This window comes from Penicillium canescens (genome assembly GCF_028828765.1).
Source record: "Penicillium canescens strain IBT 15451 chromosome Unknown utg000006l_segment0_segment0, whole genome shotgun sequence".
Taxonomy (NCBI): Eukaryota; Fungi; Ascomycota; class Eurotiomycetes; order Eurotiales; family Aspergillaceae; genus Penicillium; species Penicillium canescens.
Window position 1 is genome coordinate 1,917,864 of NW_026703968.1, and position 15,852 is coordinate 1,933,715.

Below are 15,852 nucleotides of genomic sequence, written 5' to 3' on the forward strand. Positions count from 1 at the left end.
CAGCGCTTGCGCCAAAAATGAAAAGAGTCATAGTCGAGTCAGGCGCTCCGCTAAGCCCTCTGTTGCCTAAGGATATCTCTAACCTCTAACATGCCTCTAATACCGTTTCATCGGCTTTTGGAGGTATTCTTGATGACTATTCTAGATTACGAAGCAACGCGCCGCGAAACGTCCGCGGGTCAAGGCTGATTTCTAATTCTAAAATCTCACATCGCGTGCACTCTGACCTCATAGTTCTACTAGATCGTCTATTTGTAGAGCGGGTGTTCCGACATTCAGCCATTCAGCTATATCTGACGGTCGCAGCTGGGATCTGAACAAGTGAGAGTGAGTAATCGGTAAACCGGCATCTAAGATCAGGGCCAAGTCTAGATGTATAGAGAGAAAACAAGGGTAACTGGTTGTCCCTCGAACCATGGCTCTATTTGAGCCGCCCTGAACTCGGAACAGAGATTACGTCAGATGTTTGCACCGTTTGCGAGTTACGTTCCTGATGTTCGACTCCGGGCCAATCTTGCGCTTATATATGTTACTGTATCAGATATTCGATGGCATCTCAAGCGCAGAAGCGCGTTAATGCCGTTGTTTCCAGGCTCATTCCGCCCCTGTTACTCGGCGTGACCATCTACGCTTCTTACGCTGTCACGAAACCGTTATGCAGTGAGTAACGCGCTTGACAGCTGCCTGGGGGACAAAGGAGAGAGAGAGCTAACGTTGCGGATTCAAGTTGACTACTTAATACATCCATTACCATCCTACAACCGAGGCTCGCGAGTCGGCGCTGGCGCTGCGATTCTCGCGATCTATTACGTCCTCCTAATACCGATGGTCGTCACTTATCTACGCCTCTATTACTATGTCTTATGGAACCCTGGGTACCTACCGCTAGGCGCACAGCGATTACAGGATGACGAAAATGAGAAGCACTCGAAGCGCTCCCATCCGAAGCGCCGTCGCCGGAGAGGCAGCTCGCGCAAAGCTCCGGACCCTGAGAAGACGCAGCAACCCGAGGAAGATGTGGAAAGAGGGGTGCTTGCCAGTGCTGGAAATGATCCATATCAGCTAGACTTCTCCGGGCTGGAGAAGTTCTACTCAAAAGATGTTTTTGTCTGTCAGGAGGATGGCCGGCCTCCGTGGTGTACTACATGCTGCATATTCAAACCAGACAGGTCGCACCACTGCCGTGAACTGGGTCGTTGTGTGCGCAAAATGGATCACTTCTGCCCTTGGTACATATGTCTTCTTGCTGTGGGTATGAATTTCTTGCTAACTTACTCTAGGGTTGGAGGCGTGGTATCGGAAACATCGTTCAAATTTTTCATTCAATTTGTCTTTTACACTACCCTATACTGCAGCTTTACCCTCATTGTGCTTGCATATTTCACAGCAGAGTTACGGCGTCAGGTAAGCATATTTATGGAATTAACTGGGCCTTCTGTTCTAATCCTAACACTATCCAGACCGGAGGAGCAAACCCTCATTGGTGTGTTTGCATCGGACTGTAAGTAGCATCGATATCTACCCGTTGAATTTTACAAAGCTAACGTGGCCCAGGGCTGCCCTATTCGGCTTTTTTGCAGCAGGAATGACCCTCAGCTCAGTCCAAATGGCCCTATTCAACGTCACAACAATCGAAAACCTAAACCGCCACTCAGTCGTCTGGACCCTAGCCGTCCGAGTCCCAGAACATCTAACCAACAGACTCTGGACAACAGACTCTCCGTGGGCCCCAACCTTCCGAATGGTCTCCTACCCCCCAGCAACCCCCTCAACACCGGACAGACCCCAAGCCGACGCATCCACCGGCGAAAAACACGTCTTCGCAATTCTCCACACCCTACCAGGCGAAAACCCCTTCGACCTCGGCAGCCCATTCAAAAACGTCCAACAGGTCATGGGATACAGCATTGCTGATTGGTTCCTCCCCATCAAGCAGAGCCCCTGCGCCGACCACAGTAGTATGGAGAGCGACTTTGCCCTGGGACCCGTTGTCACCCGATTAAAGCAGGAGGCTGGTCTTGTCCCGCATGAGAATGGAAATGGCGCCACTACACAGTCTGCTACGTAGGTGGGACTGGGAGTCCACCATTTTTTGGTCAGCTTAGCGCTTGGATGCATTTGCATAATTTCTTTTAAATGGGACATTGGTCTCTGCTGTATGCTTAGATTCTTAGACCGCATTATATTTACTGGGCTGCTTTGTGAATATCATTGGCCCTCTGCTGTGCCCAGCCCTGTAGGGCTGAATTTTCCTTGTTGACGCTACGTCTACGTGCATATTGTGTGCGCCCAACCCACGGGGCCATTTCCTTGCCCTCGAGGTTTAAGGCGTAGAGAAACGATTAATGTATACATATTGCAACATATGTACTAGATAATATCAGGTAGTCGAAGCCTTTCCCTTTCCGTTCAATCCCGGCCCGCCAGTAATCGACGAAAGAAAGGGAACACCATATGGCGTTAACCGAAAATATATATTACAAATTTTAATACAAAGGGCAGCTCCCCTCAGCCAGTAGTAGTCTGCGTAAACTCCTTATCCACTCTGATCTCAGAGAGGGGAATCTGATCCTCATCAGAGCGACGACCACTAACCTTCTGACCCTTCACATTAGTGTACGTTTTCGCGCGATCATAGCTAGGCCTGAACGCAGCATCCATACGAGTCTGTTCAGACACCGAGTCCGAATCATCTGGTAAGTGATAGAAAGAATGACGATTCGAATGCTTTGAGTGTTGGATGATAGCGGCTGTACTCTCCACGGTCTGTGAAGGCTCGGTGACCCCGTTCGTGGTTTTGGTCCTTGTTCCATTTGTGCTTCTAAAGAGACCCATGACACTGCCGTCGACACCCAGCATGCGTGCTATGAAGCGGAGGGCAGGGCGGAGGGTTGGGAGATTGGCTGAAATGATGCCGGCGGACATTTCGATAGCGGTCCAGCCAACTGTTGGGGCGAGAGTGTAGGATGAATCTAACGCGCTGTAGCTGAAAAGGACGGAGAAACGATAGGCGGAGGCGAAGACCACGCTGGTGAGGTTAGATATGCGGTGGTCTTTTTCTTTTCGGAAAATGTTAGTGACTCACAAGAATCCCAGGCTGAAGGCAATTAACACGGCTATCTTTTCCGAGATTCGAAGTTGCAGCTTCCACACTTGTGGGATTGGAAGGATTAGAATGGCAACGTCGGTTGCGATCGTTGAGACGGCGTTTGCAACCCATGTGCCAACTTGGTTGATGCACCGCCCTGGGGTCTGGGGATACCATAGCTTCTGGACGGGCACGCAAATGAAGATGAAAAGGAAGGTGATACAGATAACCCAAAGGACGACGAAGGTTCCGATGATGTATGCCCATGTCTTGAAGTAAGGGAAGCGGAAAATCCGGTAGTACATGAGCAGAATGCTCAGTTTGGTCCAAACGAGGTTGAACACATAGAGAACCTCGGCCACGACAAGGTACTTTGCAATCATCACCACGTCCCCCGTTGGCAAAGTATCTGCGTGGAGTCCCATTCCCTTGTGGACCATGGCGTAGATGAACCCAACAACAATGAAGTTCCATAGCTTGGTAGACTGTCAGTATTCATGCAATTGAGACCGGAGCGAGAAGATCGAACGAACCATAGAGAAAATGATCATATAGTCATCCCACCATAGCTTTTGCCCTCTTTCATAACGAGCGAGTAGTCGAAGACACACAGTCACGAATGCCAGCACTGTGACCGAGGCCACGGTAGCTATGGTCCATGGCTGCAAACTGCCCTGATCACTTTCCATGGCGTGAGGCAAGCATAGAACGGGTACAGCAAATGCTGGGAGTCAATAAAATTTAATATAGACTGAGATGACCGGCTTTAAATTTCGCGGGGGGGGACAGTATGTTGCCCCCGACCTTCAGTACGATAATAGTACGCTAAAAAATCCCCTTGCATGTTGCTCATTGGTTAAGGGAGATATTCTTTTCTCTGTTAGATCGTTTTTTTTTTGTGGATCACGGCATGTACGCGGCATCAACTCGTAAAAGTTTCCCGTACTTCTGACGATTGACAAGCTTGGCGTCTCAGGTCTGAACTTTATTAGCAGCTGCCAACCCACACCCGAACATCCGAACACCCGGCTTGAGCATTTGCTCCTTTTTCCAGCACTGATTCAAATTTCAGGAACCGGCGACCAGTACTCAAATACTCCGTACCTGATAGATTATCGATATTGGCGTGGTGCAGGGCGTGTACGTCGTAAGTTGGTTCTCAAAAGGGGGCGTTTAGCAGAAACTATGAAAAAACCACTCCATAACAACAAAAGCAGAAAATTTCAAAAGAATATGACCCACAACATCAAATCCAGGCCCGTCGTGCCGAGCCAGTGTCATTCCATCTTCTCACATGGTTCTCAGACGTGGTAACTTAGCAAATACTTTAATACTTTAACTGATTTTTGGAACCATGGTTCATTTAACGGTTTTATAGAACGGTCAACTATATTTACCGAGTCTACGCAGTAGCGTTGTACTTCTTCACCATCTCCAAAAGGGCCTCATTCACCTCTTTGGGGTTAGTAGCATTCAGATAATGCGCACCCCCTCAATCATCACAAGTTTAGCATCCACAGAAGAAGTGAAACGTTTAATGTGCTCCGGAGGCACGATCGTCCCAAACGGAACATCTTCGGTACCCTGGTCGATTTGTCAATGCGTAGATCCTCTATATCGGGAATAATAAGACTCACCTGTAGCCAATGAACAGGACATTTGATATCCCCGATCCGGAGAAGCAGCCCGTCCCTCTCCAGTAGGCAATTGAGCGCCATCCGGACCTTTTTCCGGCCCTCATCACCCTTATATACGTCCTTCAAGGTCTGAGTCCAGAACGCAGACCTCTCGGCGGTGGCAGCGGCACCAAAGCCAATACCGCCCACCAATCCACACCAGACATCATCCACAACGAAATCGGGCGTAGCCGAGGGGCTAGTCCATTTCTCATAAAATACCGTGAGATTGGCAGCAGGGTCCCAACAGCCCTTGGACCGGGACTCCTCAGATTCATAATCCATGGAGGTTCCGAGAGGCATGAGACCGAGGATCTAGCAATATACGAGGTTAATTTTTTTGAGCTTAATCGGCAGTGCATGAACAAGGGGGACCTACTCGGTCCGGGGCTAGAAGGGCCATCCTAGTCACGATCCACCCACCCTGGCTTGTGCCTAGGGCGAAGGATTTCTGAATCCCAAAGTGGTCCATAACCTGCAAGGCCATGTGGGCGGAATCCCAATATGTAAAATGTTCAGAGGGAGAACTGGTCGAGCCATGGCCTAAAGGCTCGATGGCCAGGAGGTTCATGGCATCATTCAGAGCTTCGTTGTTGAACTGTTCATGGTAGAGAGACACGGTCATGCACATCGAATTAATGAGCACGCACGTCGGCTTGGAAGGATCGTATTGGTTCTTAGCGAAGGCGTATCCGACCTTGATGCCGCCCAGGTGGGGGACTGTGATAGTTTGAGTGGCAGCCATTCCGTAATAATCAATAGTCTCGTCTTTTCGTTGAGATGAATGGTTTGCGATTTATCTCGTACTTTCGCGGGAAGATATGCCGCCTCACACCTCGGGGGTTAGCCGAGTTCGCCCCTGGATTTTCCTCCACGTATGTACAACCCCACTAACACGGACATGTACGTGCATCTGGAAATGTTACTGAATCCCGACAAAGTTCCAGTAGTGCACGGAGATGCCTCGGATTTCGCCCTAACTCAGATATTGATCTCCAGTTGACCGTTTTGTGGAGTTCCTTTGGTTAGGATTGGCTTCGTTTTCGTAGGATCAACAACGCCCCGAGACGTGGGTCGCCCTAAGCTCGGTATAGTTAAAGTACAGCTGCCAGCCCGTGTCAGTCGGGGCTGTTTGCTGAGACATTATTGGCACATACATCCACCTGCCAGAAAGCCAGCATCCGGAACAAAACTAAAACCATCCGACTAGGATAGTGGGGAATAAGCTAAAAACTGGGTAGACCAAGAATGGGAATGAAGGACAAACAATTGTGGCCTGATGCATAAGACATAACAAATACATTATGCTTGTGGACATGCGAGTACTCACTTATTCGGAGGACGTCATGGGTTAACTATTGATGTTATTGTTGACTCGGAAGGAAGGTGGAGGGAGCTTGGCGAATAGCCTTTGTTCTGATGGTATTGTTTGGTCATGTTGATACATACTACTCATGCATCAAGGTTAGACTGTGTCTAGCCTCTATACTATCAGTTTGTAGCCCATACGACTATAGTTCCTGCGGGGAGCAAAAGTATCTGAGAACTTAATTACGAGTCGTACGATTGGTGATAATACTAAAAACTCCAAGCCACCGACTCGGTACATGTATCTCATTTTCATCAAGTGCTCGTGCTTCGAAGCCACCTGAGCAGACCCGCAATCACGAAGCAATTACATGTACTGTATTCATAAAAGTTCAAAGGGGTTGCTAGCATGAATTACTGCATAATAATAATGACTTTCCAGCGAATTCTGCCTGTTAACTGTCGATATGGTGATTTCGCAGGTGTGCGCAGATAGCCTGCGTGCAAGCCAGCGAACAAACACAAACAAGTTTGGTGTCATCTTATACTGGTCCTAAAAGAAAAAGCAACCATTTGGTTTAGGGTCAGGTTCATTATGATCAAATCAACTGTAAGTGCCGATCATTTCCGGGAATCGCATATGTACTTGTCCACGTGACTTACTGCCAAAGTCTCGATCGCCAAACTAACGCCAAGCCTCTCTCTGATTGGCGCTTTTCCTGCTATCCCCACCTCATTGTAAGGAGCAATCAATCTATACGTCTATTTTAGCTCCTTTCTCTAGGGAATCACTTCTTCATAGTCCCGGGCATCAGGAACTTGCTTTATATGAAGACTTCCGTCCAAAATTCGAAGTCATGGTATAATTGACTGACTGTTCACTCCGATATTCCACCCCCAAGGAAGTCGCTGGATCCCCAGCCCTCATCTGCAATAGTGAAGTTAATTCTGAAGGAGCAATAGGCAGTGAGCAACGAGGTTTATCTCCGCTTCCGCTTACAAATGCCCCATAGGCTGAGAACGTTTCCGATTTGAGTCTACAAAAGTCAAGTCATGTCTTTGCCAACTTCTCATGATTGGTTTATCCAGTGCTATGCAGTGTTATGCACGCCATCTTATTGATACCGCTAGGAAGCATTCTATTGAGGTTCATCATACTAGCAACATTCAAATTTGAAGATGGTGCTGTAGATAACCCGGATATAGTTGATTGAGAAGCTGGCGATCAATCCTCATATTCCGAAAACTACATGTACTTGCTCATTCCACTTATGATAACAACTTGAAACATTAAATTCTTGGCTGTCCCATTCCATAAAGATCGGCGTCTTAGTCTGCCCTTTCTTATACGTAGTGGATACCTAATTTTGGAGAGAGAAACAGGGGTCATAAATGTGTGTACAGTGCCTTGATGAAGTATTGGACAGTCTCTACACGGAAGTATCGAAGCGAGTATACAATTTCATGCCTTTTTTTGCCCTACTTTGGCCTCTCCCTTTTCACCCTTTTTGTCCATTTCCGAGTGCATTAGGGTGTAGTTGTTTAATGGGTTAATCATGTAGATTATGTAAAGGGAGGATGTGAAAGGGCTTATGAACTATGACTGTATGTCTTTCCGTTTCATATGTTTAAACTAGGATAATCTGGAAAGAGCCAAGACAAGACAAGGCCACCGACTCATTGTGCATGGTATGTAATGCTCAACTTAGATCAGATAATTTGTCATCCTAGCAAATAATTGCCATAGATAGCATGGATTTATCTGGTTTTTACACGAAGGTAACACTGTCATGTACGTATCTGGGGATAGTACATCCGATGCAACATCTACTTCTTTGGGTGAAGGTCATACAGATATCTCACCAGACGGTATGCACACTTGTCTACTATTGCCACGGTCCTGTATACCCTAGTACCACCAGAGTATGCAAGGTAACAGAAGGCCCCATCAAAGCCTACAATATCTACAGAATCTACAGCATCTACAGCAATAGAGAACTCTTTCTAAAATGGATGACTTCAGTTGAGTTCAGTATATACATAAAACACTAAGAAGACGAACGCAAGACCATCAACCATGGATGAAGCGAACACAAAGCGGAAGTTAGCTTATGCAAACAAAATGTTCCAATTGAGAAACAAACAGACAAGGTTGACCACCGGCAAGAAATAGAACGTAGCATGTACAGTCCCAAAGACGCGTAAGAGAACAATCTGCACAACCAGTAACAAGATGGATGGTGAAACGCTAGAGGGAAAGTCATGGATAACGAGTAAAGGGCTGACAGCAGAATAGAAGACATGCAAGGGTAAAAGGAGTGAAGGAGTTTGGATATCTAAAGTTTCCGCCGTTATGAAAGTGGTTCAATAGGAGAATAGAAAACAGAAAGCAGACAACGCCAGAGCAAACAGTACAAAGTATACACAAAGTGAAATGTTTCACGATCATGATCCCATAACGAAGAGCCACGCTGTACGGTAAAGTGAGGTGGGTCGGATATCAAAATTAAGACGCAGTCTTGCCGCCGCAATCGGGGATCTTGAGGCCCGGTTTGATTTTGCGGGCGGAGTCCATGAGACCCCATTTGTCTTCCCATTCTTTGCCCTTTTCGTTGAATTGGATTTTCCAGGGTTCATCAAAAGCCTCGAACCTAGTAGATTGTTAGTACTCTGACACACTTGACCAAACAGGGAGACGTACCAGAAGTAATCGGTTCCATTATCCAGTGCCTGGCAAACCCAGTCTAACATGAACGAGTTCATGTTGTCAACACTGGCAACAGAGCCAGGTGTGGTATCATCGCACTCTGGGCTTTCACCGCAGTCCTTGCCTCCACCGCTGGGCCATCCAACTTCGGAGATAATTTGCTTCTTGCTGGTGCCGCTTGTCAAGGAGACATCGTGAGTCTGCCAGAAGTCCCAGGTCCAGGCCGCAGCCACGTCGACACTCACGCCCGCGAAGAAGGGGTGCACATTGGACATGACCACGTCGACAGCATCCACCAGTTGGGAGTTCCAGTTATCGCCGAGATCAGAGGTGGCAATTGGCAGTTTGAGGCTGCGCTTCTTGACCTCGCTTGTGACGTCTTCAATGTACGAGATCAGGGTCTTCTCGGCAGTTTGTTTGTCTGGACCGGCGCGATAGAGTGCTTCGTTTCCGACGATAATACCCTTGTACAAGGATGTGTCTTTGGTGTCATCGAGGATCTTGTAGAGATGATTCAGTTGACGCTCGGTGCTGGTGGTGTTCGAGTCGATCCACACACCAAGCCAGAGCTTCATATCCTTGAGCTCCAGTCGGTCAATCGCATGCAGAACCATCTCGGTCTGATTGCAATCCGTACCGTACAAACGAACAGTGTTTGTCAGCTGCGACAGAACAGCCATGTCACGAGTGACATTGTTCTGCGATGGCGGCCACTTGAGGCAATCGGGATACTGAACACCCCAAGGCGTATAGTCCACACCAGGGAAGACCTTGTGCAGCTCATCATTGTTCAGCAGAGCCTTGATCTCAGAAGAATCCTTGTCAAGATCCCCATTGTTTTTGGAATCATCTGTGGCAGTCTGTGCACTGGTGGATTTATCCTCCTTGTGCCGACTGCCAATAGTACCACCAACAGCACCACCGACAATAGCCCCGAGAATCACAAACCCAAGCACAAGCCCAACAATCCACCCCATCTTCTTGCGCCCATCCATCCCCTTACCCGGCGTCTTCCCCTCGCTATCCCCGCTCTCAAGTCCACCCCCAGGCACAGCATCGTATGCCACATCCGCATTCTTCTCCCGCCCAAAGAACCCAGTCAAAAGCCCTCCAGCCGCAGCGCCTCCACCAGCTCCAGCAGCAGCAGCAGGCAGACCACGATTATTCCGCCCCCTTGGCCCGAAATCCTCATCGCCATCATCGGCAATATCATCCGGATTAATATTCGACATCTCAGATCCCCCATACCCAGAATGACGCTGGTACGGCCCATCACTGATACTCTGATACGCTGCGGGATATTGGTCGCCCATAACGCGCGACTCACTCAGGTGCGACGATGACTGGGTAGGAGTCTGGAAGCCCGGCGAGGCAGCCGCGCCGCCTAGCGCCATGCCAGAGCCGTAGGAGTTGTGGTGGAGAGTATCGGCGCTGGTGTAGCCGGCCGAGGGCACGTAGGGGTTGTCTGAGCCGGAGGTGTTGTAGTCTCGTTCTGCGGGATAGGTGTAGGTGTGGTCGGTGATGCCGCGTGAGGCGTCCAGGCCGCTTTGGCGGTCGTGCGTGTTTGCGATTCCTAGTGCGATGCCGCTTATTCCGCCGCCTGCTGAGGCGGGTCCGAGGTTATCCACGCCTGGTGTTACTGTGTGGTTTTCGCGGGTGTTGTGGGAGTATCTGTGTGGTGGGGGGGCTGGGATGTCCGTTTCGTCGGCCATTTTGGGTGTTTTGTGTAGATTGGTCCTCCGGCGGGACACGCTTGGATGAGATGAGATGAGGTGGTGAGATGGAAGGTGCGGAGGGAGTTAAGTGTTGGGTTAGGTGAGATGAAATTATCTCATCACTGAAAACAACCGAGTTACTGCAATAGGAAGTGAGACAGTGTTGGATTCCTCGAACAGACAAGTGAGCCGACGAAAGCGACGAAAGCGGGATGTCAAAACACTGGTGGGCCGGACAACCACGGGTTGAGTCGAGATGAGCGGGAAAGACAAGAAAAGAAGAAAAGGAAGGAAAGAAAGGAGGATTAGAAGAGCAATACCTCAATACTTCGGAAATTAATTAATTGATCTGTCCTTTCCATCCATCCTTTGAATCTGCCCTACTGTAAATCTCTCTGGTATGGACCGAGTGGGGAAAAAGACCCTTGACCCTTTTGGTCCCTGTTCTATTTTTGGCTACACAGCGAGCCACTGCTTATATCCCACAACCCGCACTCAAATCATACTCATATTCATTTCATACTCATATTCAGTCATAAATCATATGGTATCATCCGGGCTAAATCCAATATATCGTATCTCAGCGCCAATCCCTCCATACCAACCCTACATTGTTTTTGGTTGTTTTGCGCAGATCCCAACGCCCTTGACACATAAGCATAAGCATAAGACACAAAGAAACACGCCAAAGAGAAGAACACTAAACTAAATAAAGAAAAATGCAAAAGGAACAAACAAATAGAAATCATCTACGGCGCAACCTCCTCAGCACTCCTCTGGGCAGCATTCTCCAAATGACCACGCTCCAAGAACCGTCTCTTGCCACGACGAGTATCAAAATGATCCGGGATATCCATCGGATCCTGGCCAGCAGCGAGCATACTGCTGCGCATCTTATTGCGGTAAGCATCCACTAGAGACGGAAACGTGTTAGCCGGGTACATGTCTCAGATGCGATCCGGGGTACATGTGAAGTGGAGGCAAAAGGTAAAGATAAGACAAAAGCCACATCCAACTGACACATACCCAACCACAAATTCCTCAAAAAAAAAGAACAAGAGATGACAACGTGATAGTGAAAAAAAAAAAAAAAAGAAACAAGAAAAAGGGAAACTCACAAGACTTCTGCAAAAACAACATCCTCCCCGCAAAAACCCGACTCTGACTCCAACTCATCCGATACCCCAAATCATTCAACAAAAGCTCCTTAGTATGCCTCTTCCTCGACAATCTCGGAACCTCCACCTCACCCCCATTCCCAGCCTCAGCCTCAAGCGATGGCACAGGAACAGTCGTGCGACCAAGAGTAGCATCAGAATGCGGATCAGCACCGGCATCAGCATGCTCAGCCTCATCCCTGAAGAACCGATTACCCAGCACGACGCGGTTCTCATCGCGCATCTGGATGGGGAAGTAAGTGCGCGGATAGACGGCGTTGGATTCACGGTATGAGTCCGGGATCTCGTCCATGTTGACTTTATCCAGGACGACTTTGACGCGGACGCGGCAGCCGCGCTGGGGGTCGTCGACTAGAATGAATTTGCGTCGTTTGCCATCTGGGAGGTGGCTGAAGAGGTCTTCGTTTGTGGGGGCTTGTTCTTCGATGTCGTGGGTTGAGGAGGAAGGGCGGTCGTCCATCCGAGTGGAGGTTGCGATTGTTGGGTGGCGGTTTAGGGAGGCCATTCCTGTGGCGTGGAGGAGTGGGGGCATCGATGGGCCGGCTGTTGCACTGGAGGGTGTTAGGGTTGTTGGGGCATTGTGGAAGAGGTGGGCGGGTCTGATGTCTGTCATTGGGGCTGTTGGGAGACGGGTGCTATCGACGGTGGACCGGTGGTGGGTGGCGGTATTGCTGGTGTTGGTGTTGGTGTTGCTGGCGTTTGTGTTTGTGTTGGAGGTGGTGTAATCTGTGCCTATCAAGCGAGGAGAAGAAGGGAATTAGCCTACGCTGTACAAAAGGTATGAGGAGGAAACTCTGAAGCAGAACAAGAGCCAAAGCACAAGGAGCGCGGCAATATCAAATATAAGACGACAATGACGATCACGATGACAGGAGGGCAAATCGAACAGGGTATGGAATAACACAAGGCCAAGGTGAGGGAGCATGTCCAGGTAGGGATACATGGTAGGTTCCATCTCATACATCCATTCACACACACGTTCCACATGTACAACACGTACACACATACACACATACACATATCCTGCGTAAAACAGACACAAAACTCCCACATATACACATACACGCAAGAGACGTATCCGGTCCAACGAAAAGGCCCCAGGAGAAGAAAAATAAAAGAAACAGGAAATACATGGACATGATTGGGAAGGGACCCCATCACGGTGCAAAGGAATCCAAAAACACATCACATATGGTGAAACATACCGCTAACTTCCTCATTAGGACTGCCATCAGGTTGGTGGTGATGATGCTGGAGCTGGGGTGGGCCCATCGACATAGGGCCTAGATTTGGCCGGGGTGCGGGAGCCGGCATGGCACCGAGAGGACCGGGAAGACCGGGACCAACAGGACCAGAGCCAGGCATGTGGCTGGCAGGAACAGTAGGAACGGATTGTCTGCGATTGATCTTGGCCATGCGGCGCACACGACGACTGCGCAGTCTGGGATCCTGGTTACTGTTGCGCCAGCTGTCGACGGCGCGCTGGATGAGACCGCGCTTGCTTCTCAGGGCGGGATTAAGCTCTGCAAGGGCCCAGCCTACGGCGTTGCACTCGGTCTCGTAGACGAGTCTGTTGCCGCGGTATTGATCCTTGCTGCAGCATGCGCGCGGGTATACGCAGTTCTCGGTCTTGAAGTTTTGGTCGAGAGTGTCGACGTTGACGGATTCCACGTCGCAGCGAATAGTGTATTCCATTTTGACGCGGTCTCGTGAGTATTCGAAGGCGATCCACTGCACGCCGTTGCTGTCTTGGCGCACGACTAGCGGGGTCGTGGCTGGGATGGGGCCTGGTGCTGCACTGGAGCTCCCGCCTAGTGGTGGGCTGGAGTGGATATTGCTGGCGGACATTGGGTGGTTGCTTGTTGCGGAAAGAGGTGGGTTGTGCATTGCTTGCTGTGGTGGAGTAGGTTGCTGGGAGGTGTCGAGTTTCATGATAGGGCTGCTTGACATGGCCGTTGTGGGGATGTGTGGTGACTGATGTGGTGGTAATTGCGCTGGCGCTTTCTGCGGTGGCATCATCATGGATTGTGTTGTGAGAGGGTGTTGCTGGGGAGAATGGTGCGCCGCGTACGGCGGCTGTACAGGGTTCATGGACGAGTAGGGCGGGTAGAACATCTGTGGCATTTGAGGAGAGTGGGCGTAGATGTTGCGGCCATGTTGGTCGTGCGGCTGAGAAGCTACAGAGGCCGGTGAGGTTGATTGGGGAGTGTGATAGATGGGGGGATATGGTCTCTGCATTTGGGCGGTGGATGCCATGAGGTCGGGTGGCCCTAACTCTTGGGATCAGTGGTGTTCATAAGCTAAATGCAAGCTTTGGCAAGTAAGATTGCTGACAGCCGAGACGGGCTTACCGCTAGAAGCGTAATGCGCCGAGGGAGTCGTGTAAGAAGAATGGGTGGTATAGTAAGGCGCTTCTTGAGGGCCGTAGTTAATTCCGTTCCCTAGGGTGTGAGGAGGGTACGTCGAGATAGAAGACGGCTGAACAGGCGACGCAGGGTCCTTCTGAGCTAGAATCGAAGACTTTAATGCCTGGGAATGAGAACTCGAATGTCCAGGGTGTCGAAGCTGTAGTAGAAGCACGCATCAGTGACTGAAACTTAGCCCTCCCAGAACGATGTGACGAGACTGGTGACACAACCAGAGAACGTGGATGAAGAGAAAGAAAAAGAAAAGTCTTGGGGACACAGCCAGATTCCGGAGCGGAGTGACGACAGCCTCTATGGGGATTCGCATCAGAGGCTCAGTGGATGGCTTGGGCCATGGAAACCTCGAGCAGGGATTGCCTTAGGTGCATACCGAATGGCCAGGGTGGAACCAGGATTGTCCGTCCAAAGGAAAATAAAAGCATGGATCTGTGTAGCGCTGACGATATTTGCGAGTTTTCTTTTCTTCCGAGGCCATGTAGATGGTTCCAAAGCTACACAAAGCTTTAGGCAAGCTCGTTGCGCCTCCATTGCGCATAGCTCATGTAGTCCTTCGAGGGCTCCCAAAATGAATACAAATGGAATTGAGCTCCATGTTCAGCGTATGCCGGCCTGTTCCAGGGGCTCATCCGTTCTGAATCGGCCATGCTTTGAAGGTAGTCCATGCGAATATCGAGCGCGAGAGAAAGGGAAAGGCGTCCAAGCGCGAGAGAAAATCCACACATATAACCGCATATGAAAAAGAATCAAGAAGATCGAAATAATATTGAAGTAGGAAAGATCTCACAAAAAGCTATAATGAAACGGGGAGAGGTACAGAGACTGGAAATGATACTCACGGAATCATCAATAGGATCTTCCTTGTATTTCGTCCCAAGGTCAGGCTGTACCATGCCGGTAAACGACAACTCTTACAGGCCAGGATAGAATTGTCGAGGACGGAAAAGAAAACTGGGATTCGGCTTTCTTTTGGCGTAAGACCGCGCGTGGGGGCAGGGAAAGGTAAGAGGGCGATCCCGTGAGGCTAAACAGAAGCTGCGCGACACTAGGGGTTCAAGATGGAGGGTCCAGGGTTATTTAGCACCCGCGAGACCCATTCTCAGGGAGGCAAATCTTGATAAAAAAAGAGTAAAAAAGAAAAAAAAAAGAGGAGAAGAAAGAAAGAGAGTAAAAAAAAAAAAAGAAAAAGCCGAAAAAGGAAAGGCGAGAAATAGGTCTTTCAAAGGAGATTACTCGAAGCCCTGTAAAGATCCGAAAGGTATTTCAACGGGGGGATGATATGCAGCATGCAGTTAGACAAAGAAGGTGGGGAGTGGGGAGCGAATCTAAAGATTCACGATGTAATTGCTGAAGCTCGGAGGGGGTGGAGGGATCATGATACGTCAAAATATTAAAATAAAATAAAAGGTGAGACCTGATCAGGATTCTGATTGCGCATGCTAAACAAGCGCCGTTAGAAGGGAAGTAAAATAAATAGCAATAAATAAAAAGAGTCCTAGTGTTGGACTACTGTAAGTAAGTTATACGGGAAACTCCGTTGAGATCAAGTCTAGAATGAAGATTGGGTGGACCTCTGGGGCCTCGAGGCTAAAGCTGACGTCGGATCGTGCAGAGGCCAGTTTCAGGTACGGAAATTCCCTTCGGAGTATAAAGAGGATCGGCGGAAACAAAGAATCCTTTGGGGACGCGTACTGTAAGTTACACCGATCTCTCACCTGTTTCCACGGCCCAATTGTAGTACATTTGACTCCATCTAA

The 15,852-nt window shown here is 49.3% G+C and overlaps 5 protein-coding genes across 5 annotated transcripts; 1 reads left to right on the forward strand and 4 right to left on the reverse strand.

The window, feature by feature from the left end:
- Positions 1 to 546: 546 nt before the first annotated feature.
- Positions 547 to 2,137, forward strand: N7446_009695 (DHHC family palmitoyltransferase). The gene is made up of 5 exons (XM_058518440.1): positions 547 to 660; positions 728 to 1,229; positions 1,281 to 1,404; positions 1,461 to 1,501; positions 1,555 to 2,137. The coding sequence occupies exons 1-5, from the start codon at positions 549 to 551 to the stop codon at positions 2,066 to 2,068; spliced, it is 1,293 nt and encodes a 430-aa protein (XP_058369228.1). The 5' UTR covers positions 547 to 548; the 3' UTR covers positions 2,069 to 2,137.
- A 371-nt stretch (positions 2,138 to 2,508) lies between these two features.
- N7446_009696 (uncharacterized protein) lies at positions 2,509 to 3,777 on the reverse strand (the record flags this gene model as incomplete). The annotated part of the gene is made up of 3 exons (XM_058518441.1): positions 2,509 to 3,028; positions 3,086 to 3,564; positions 3,622 to 3,777. 3 exons carry the CDS (start codon positions 3,775 to 3,777, stop codon positions 2,509 to 2,511), a joined length of 1,155 nt encoding a protein of 384 aa, XP_058369229.1.
- Positions 3,778 to 4,561: 784 nt separating this feature from the next.
- On the reverse strand, positions 4,562 to 5,509 carry N7446_009697 (alpha/beta fold hydrolase; the record flags this gene model as incomplete). The annotated part of the gene is made up of 3 exons (XM_058518442.1): positions 4,562 to 4,672; positions 4,726 to 5,079; positions 5,144 to 5,509. The coding sequence occupies 3 exons, from the start codon at positions 5,507 to 5,509 to the stop codon at positions 4,562 to 4,564; spliced, it is 831 nt and encodes a 276-aa protein (XP_058369230.1).
- Positions 5,510 to 8,366: 2,857 nt separating this feature from the next.
- Positions 8,367 to 10,862, reverse strand: bgt3 (uncharacterized protein). The gene is made up of 2 exons (XM_058518443.1): positions 8,774 to 10,862; positions 8,367 to 8,723 (listed from the first exon to the last, which is right to left on the reverse strand). Exons 1-2 carry the CDS (start codon positions 10,489 to 10,491, stop codon positions 8,579 to 8,581), a joined length of 1,863 nt encoding a protein of 620 aa, XP_058369231.1. The 5' UTR covers positions 10,492 to 10,862; the 3' UTR covers positions 8,367 to 8,578.
- Positions 10,863 to 10,918: 56 nt separating this feature from the next.
- Positions 10,919 to 15,146, reverse strand: N7446_009699 (uncharacterized protein). Its single transcript, XM_058518444.1, has 5 exons — positions 14,935 to 15,146; positions 14,024 to 14,237; positions 12,878 to 13,942; positions 11,613 to 12,404; positions 10,919 to 11,407 (listed from the first exon to the last, which is right to left on the reverse strand). Exons 1-5 carry the CDS (start codon positions 14,986 to 14,988, stop codon positions 11,244 to 11,246), a joined length of 2,289 nt encoding a protein of 762 aa, XP_058369232.1. The 5' UTR covers positions 14,989 to 15,146; the 3' UTR covers positions 10,919 to 11,243.
- Positions 15,147 to 15,852: the final 706 nt, after the last annotated feature.

Bases quoted from the DNA above. Each gene is read 5' to 3' on its own strand.
- N7446_009695 (XM_058518440.1), top strand. From the start codon at position 549: ATGGCATCTCAAGCGCAGAAGCGCGTTAATGCCGTTGTTTCCAGGCTC. The intron at 1,230-1,280 runs GTACATATGTCT...AACTTACTCTAG, and splicing joins ATGGATCACTTCTGCCCTTG to GGTTGGAGGCGTGGTATCGG. The intron at 1,502-1,554 runs GTAAGTAGCATC...AACGTGGCCCAG, and splicing joins TGGTGTGTTTGCATCGGACT to GGCTGCCCTATTCGGCTTTT.
- N7446_009699 (XM_058518444.1), bottom strand. From the start codon at position 14,988: ATGGTACAGCCTGACCTTGGGACGAAATACAAGGAAGATCCTATTGAT. The intron at 13,943-14,023 runs GTAAGCCCGTCT...CCCAAGAGTTAG, and splicing joins GGCGCATTACGCTTCTAGCG to GGCCACCCGACCTCATGGCA. The intron at 12,405-12,877 runs GTATGTTTCACC...CTCGCTTGATAG, and splicing joins TCCTAATGAGGAAGTTAGCG to GCACAGATTACACCACCTCC.
- bgt3 (XM_058518443.1), bottom strand. From the start codon at position 10,491: ATGGCCGACGAAACGGACATCCCAGCCCCCCCACCACACAGATACTCC. The intron at 8,724-8,773 runs GTACGTCTCCCT...ACAATCTACTAG, and splicing joins AATGGAACCGATTACTTCTG to GTTCGAGGCTTTTGATGAAC.